Source organism: Carlito syrichta, unplaced genomic scaffold, assembly GCF_000164805.1.
Source record: "Carlito syrichta isolate Samal-C Ts95f unplaced genomic scaffold, Tarsius_syrichta-2.0.1 Scaffold154944, whole genome shotgun sequence".
NCBI lineage: Eukaryota > Metazoa > Chordata > Mammalia > Primates > Tarsiidae > Carlito > Carlito syrichta.
Window position 1 is genome coordinate 8,464 of NW_007099040.1, and position 4,795 is coordinate 13,258.

Sequence of the window (4,795 nt, forward strand, 5' to 3'; positions counted from 1 at the left end):
CCGTTGTGAGCACCGGGCCGGCCGGTGCCAACGGCGCCCTGGTCACCGTGGAGAGGGCTGACAGCTCGCGCCTGAACATCCTCATCGACCCACGCTGCCCCGACCTCGCCGACGGCTTCACCCGCCTGGAGGGCGCCCAGGCTTCCGTGCTGCAGGCGCTGACGGAGCACCAGGCCCGGTCTCGGCCGGCGGGCGACCAGGAGCTGCTGGACACGCTGGCCGACCAGCTGCCCCGGCTGCTGGCCCGGGCCTCGGAGCTGCAGGCAGAGTGCGCGGGGCTGCGGAAGGGACACGGCGCGCTGGGCCAGGGCCTGAACGCCCTGCAGAGCGAGCAGGGCCGTCTGATCCAGGTGGGGGACCGGCCGCGCGTCCTGCTGGGGCCCCAGGGGTGCTGCCGCCACGTGCCCGCGCTGTGTGGGTGCCACGTGGCCTCCCTTTATTCCTGGGGGCTACTGAGGCCCAGAGAGGTGCGGTCACCCTTCCGAGGCCACACAGCGACTGGGAGCCAGGACTCAAACCCACTTTCTCTCCTGCTGCCATGGGCATTGGCGTGGCACCTGGGGCGTCCAGTGGTGGTTACTGCCTCCGTGTAGCAAATCGAGGCTCAGAGAGGGGATGTGACTTCCTCAAGCTCATGTGCCACCAGGCCAGGGAGAATTGCAGCCCCCAGGCCCCCTCACGGTTCACTGCCAGGCGATGCCCACGGCGTCCCAGGGACGGAGAGACCAAGGGCCCAAGCAGACCCTCAGCCTGTCCCAAACCACCTCCACCCTCCCCACCCCCGCCCCTCAGCCAAGCCTGGCTCCCGCAAGCACCAGGTGGGTCTGGGTTAGGTTGCCAGCGTTAGCCTGCGTTAGCCCTGAGACCACGCCTGCAGCAACAGCAAGAAGTTGCCCCTGCTCAGAACCAGGGATTTCGAGTCAGCTCATCTGCCTGCACCATTTCTTTTCTTTCTCTCTCCCTCTTTTTTTGTTTTGAGTCTGGGTCTCACTCTGTTGCCCAGGCTGGAGGGCAGTGGTGCCATCCTGGCTCGCCGCAGCCTCGGGCCCCTGGGCTGAAGTCATCCTCCCGCCTCAGCCTCCTGAGTAGCTGGGACTACAGGAGCGTGCCACCACCTCTGGCTAATCTTTTTATTTTTTGTAGAGATGAGTTCTCTCTATGTTGCCCAGGCTGGTCTTGAACTTTTGGCCTCAAGCGATCCTTCCACCTCGGCTTCCCAAAGTGTTAGGGTTACAGGCGTGAGCCACTGCACCCGGCATGCCGCCATCATTTTCCAGAACAGAAAACAGAGGCCCAGAAAGGGGTGGCGATTGTCCAGGGTACCCCGGAATCCAACTCCCCGGTACCCTGCCCTGCCTCTGGCCCTGTGCCACATCCCCTCGTGACTCAGATTCTTGGGGGCTAGGAGTCGAGCCCCTGACCCCACCAGCGGCCCAGCCCCTTCCGCCCACCCACATCCTGAGGCTGGGGAGGACCCGGCATTTGGTGACCCCACAGCTCACGAGCCTTTTCCCGCCCCCTGAAGGCTGCAGCTGGCGAAATTACAGTCCTCGTCACCCTGTCTGGGTGACGGATGGGACGGTGGCTTCCCCTCCCGGGTGGGGGGATAGCCAGCAGGCCTTCCGACTGCCCTCCACAACTGCAGCCTCCCTCAGTCGCCTAAGCAGGGCTGGGGGACCTAGCTTCCTGGGGGACCTGGGGCCCCACCTCACTCTCCAAGTTGCTCCGCCCCCAGCCAGCCCCTCGGACCCAGCTCCTGAAGGCTCACCCTTAGAGCTAGAGTGGAGGCAGAAGCCCCCCATAACCTACGCAGAGGCATAGACGGTCCCAGGAGGGTCGTGGTTCACTTGATGTTTCTACTCAAAAAATGTTTGATTGGACTCATTACCCACAGACAGGCTGATTCCAGGGACCGTGTGTCTTTTTTTTTTTTTGAGTTGGAGTCTCACTGTTGCCCAGACTGGAGTGCAGTGGCTGCTCCTGGCCGCTGCAGCCTCGACCTGCTGGGCTCTGGCGATCCTTCCGCCTCAGCCTTCCGAGTAGCCAGAATTACAGGCGCGCGCTACCACGCCCGGTTAATTTTTTGATTTATTGGAGAGATCTGAGGTCTCGTCTGCCCAGGCGGGTCTCGAACCCACGGGCTCAGCCAATCCACTCACCTCAGCCTCCCAAAGGCGCGGGATTACAGGCTGAGCCACCGAGCCCGGCTAGACCACATGTCTTTATGTCTCATTCAGGGGCAGCCAGGGTGAACCTAACACCCCCTCTCCATACTCCTCAGACCTTCAGCCCATCTGTAGGAGCTTGGGCTTCTCAAAGCCATGCCCCAACCACCCTGGGGAATCGCCATGGTTAAAGGCAGGTTCCAGCCAGGCACAGTGGCTCACGCCTGTAATCCCAGCACTTAGGGAGGCTGAGGCAGGAGGATCGCTTGAGCCCAGGAGGTCAAGCCCAGCCTGGGCCACATAGCAAGACCTCATCTCTACAATATATCAAAAACTTAGGCACGTGTGGTGGTGCACACTTGTAGTCCCAACTGCTTGGGAAGCTGAGGCAGAAGGACTGCTGGAGCCCAGGAGGTTGAGACCAGCTTGGGTAACATCGGGAGACCACGTCTCTTCCAAAAAAATTAGCTGCGTGTGGTGGTGGCACACAACTGTAGTCCCAGCTACCTGGGAAGCTGAGGCGGGAGGATCACCTGAGCCCGGAGGATCACCTGAGCCCAGGAAGTCGAGGCTGTAGTGAGCCGGGATGGTGTCACTGCACTCCAGCCTGGTGACAGAGTGAGACAAAATGAAACAAAAAAGAAAGAAAAAAATCCTTTTTCCAGAAGGAATGATGGGCCCACGCCATGCGCCAGGCTCTGTGCTGGTGAGCACTTGGTGGCCGGATACCTGCAGGAAGGGGGTATGTTTGTTACCCCATTCTCTGGAGGGGCATACTGAGGCTCCGGGTGGAGAAAGTCCTGGTGGAAGCTTCGCTCCCACAACCAAGAAGTGCCGGAAGCAGCAACTCTGATGTCACCGCTCTGAGCGCTGCCAAGTCCTCCCCCGACGCATCTGTGCAGCTCGGCGAGCAGGGACTGACTTCCCCATTAATTCGGGGCATGTTTATATGTACATTTTCAACTTTAATCAGCTGCCGGTTTAAACTGAGGTCTTCCCTGCCTGTTAGCGAGAGGGAGGGGCCGTGGCTGAGGTTCCTGCGTGCCTTGTGGCTGCATCGACTCGGGGAAATGAACAGTGCCGGTGCGACATAACCGAGGGACCTTGGCCACCCACAAGGCAGACCCCCCGCCCCCTGCCTCCCCAGGCCTCCTGTCCAGCCCCCGGGGGCTGCCTGTGGACCTCTGTGGGGGGCACCGGTGCGGCCTGTCTTCAGGACGCTGCGGTGAAGCCCAGACGCTGCCCCCGCCCCGCATCCCCCTCCCCTGGCCGCAGCCCTCCCTGAATCACCTGCTCAGCGGAGAGGAAACTGACAGGGAAACTAAAAGCTTTGCCGGGTCCCTGCCTCGGGATGAGCCGAGCATCGTATTTTGTAAACTGCCGGCTCTGTATATTTCTATTTTCCTTCCACGAATGGGCTATTATCTGGCAAGTGACAGGTTCAGTGTGTAAAGACCCGGCTGGCCGTTTCCACGCTGGCCAGCTGCAGTCTGCCTGTCACCCGCCTCCTCCTTCGAGTTGTCCCGGAGCCCAGGGTTGGGGGGGACAGGTGTCGTACAAATAGGGAGCACGGACGGGGCTCTCAGACCCAGCTTATCCCCAGCCCCCCCCGGAAGAGTGGGTCTCATTACCCTGCCTTCTCAAGAGGAGATGGAGATGTGGAGACGTTCGGTCCTGTCACGTCCCAGGGTCACGCAGCTGGGGAGCGGGGAGGGGGCTGCAGTTCACACACGGCAGCCAGAGCCTGAGTCCCCGCCACGGCCTTGCCTCGCCCCCAAGCTTGTCCTGGATGCCCGAGGGACGCGGCCCTGAGGAAGTGGCCTGAGTCCTGGTCCCCGTGCTGTCATTCCCTCCTAGGGACCGTTCCTTCTGGACCTCAGTTTCCCGTTTTGTAGCCAGGACGAGACAGCCTCACCCCTACCTCTTGGCAGCACTGGGGGGGAGGATCCTGGTGAGGTGGTGGACACGAGGGAGCTGGGGAAACTCAAAGTGATGGTCGTGGGGGGCTGGGGGTGTCTTTGTTCCCATGGGCTCCCCAGGTCTCAGGGTGCCCTGCTGTCGAGTGCAGGCCAGTCATCCCTGCCTTGGCACCTAGTCCGGGATGGGATGTTTGGCAGCCTGAGAGGTGCTGAGACCCCGCAGGGGCCGCCTCTCTGCCGGGTTCCCCCTCGCTGTCACCAGTCCCCACAGGGATTTGGGGGAGAAGGCTCTCGCCCCAGAACGAGACTGACCAGGTTCTCCTGACACCGCGGCCTGCCACACCTTCCCCCGGGGCTGGGCAAGCAGAGAGGACAGGGAGCAGAGCCAGGGATGTCAGGGGCAGCCGGTGCCTGTCCCCTCTGGCCTGTGCCCCTGCCCCCGAGCCCTCCAAGTCCCAGAGCACAGGCCCCCTCGGAGCTCAGCTGGCCCCTCAGACAGCCTTGGGCGGGACCGTGGGGCCAGCGCAGAGGCTGCCGCCGAGCCAGGAGCCCAGCCCGGGGAGGGTCTGCCGGAGCCCCCAGCCCCTCGGCTCACCCCCTGTGCCCCCCAGCTTCTCTCCGAGAGCCAAGGCCACATGGTGCACCTGGTGAACTCCGTCAGCGACGTCCTGGACGCCCTGCAGAGGGACCGGGGGCTGGGCCGGCCCCGCG

The 4,795-nt window shown here is 62.7% G+C and overlaps 1 protein-coding gene across 1 annotated transcript in view; it reads left to right on the forward strand.

Annotated features, from left to right (window-relative positions):
• Positions 1-4,795, forward strand: part of FIBCD1 (fibrinogen C domain containing 1) — a gene marked incomplete at both ends in the record, with an annotated part of 22,759 nt that overhangs the window by 816 nt on the left and 17,148 nt on the right. Inside the window, 2 exon segments of the mRNA XM_021709053.1 lie at positions 11-350; positions 4,696-4,794. Coding sequence (XP_021564728.1) covers positions 11-350; positions 4,696-4,794 — 439 coding nt within the window.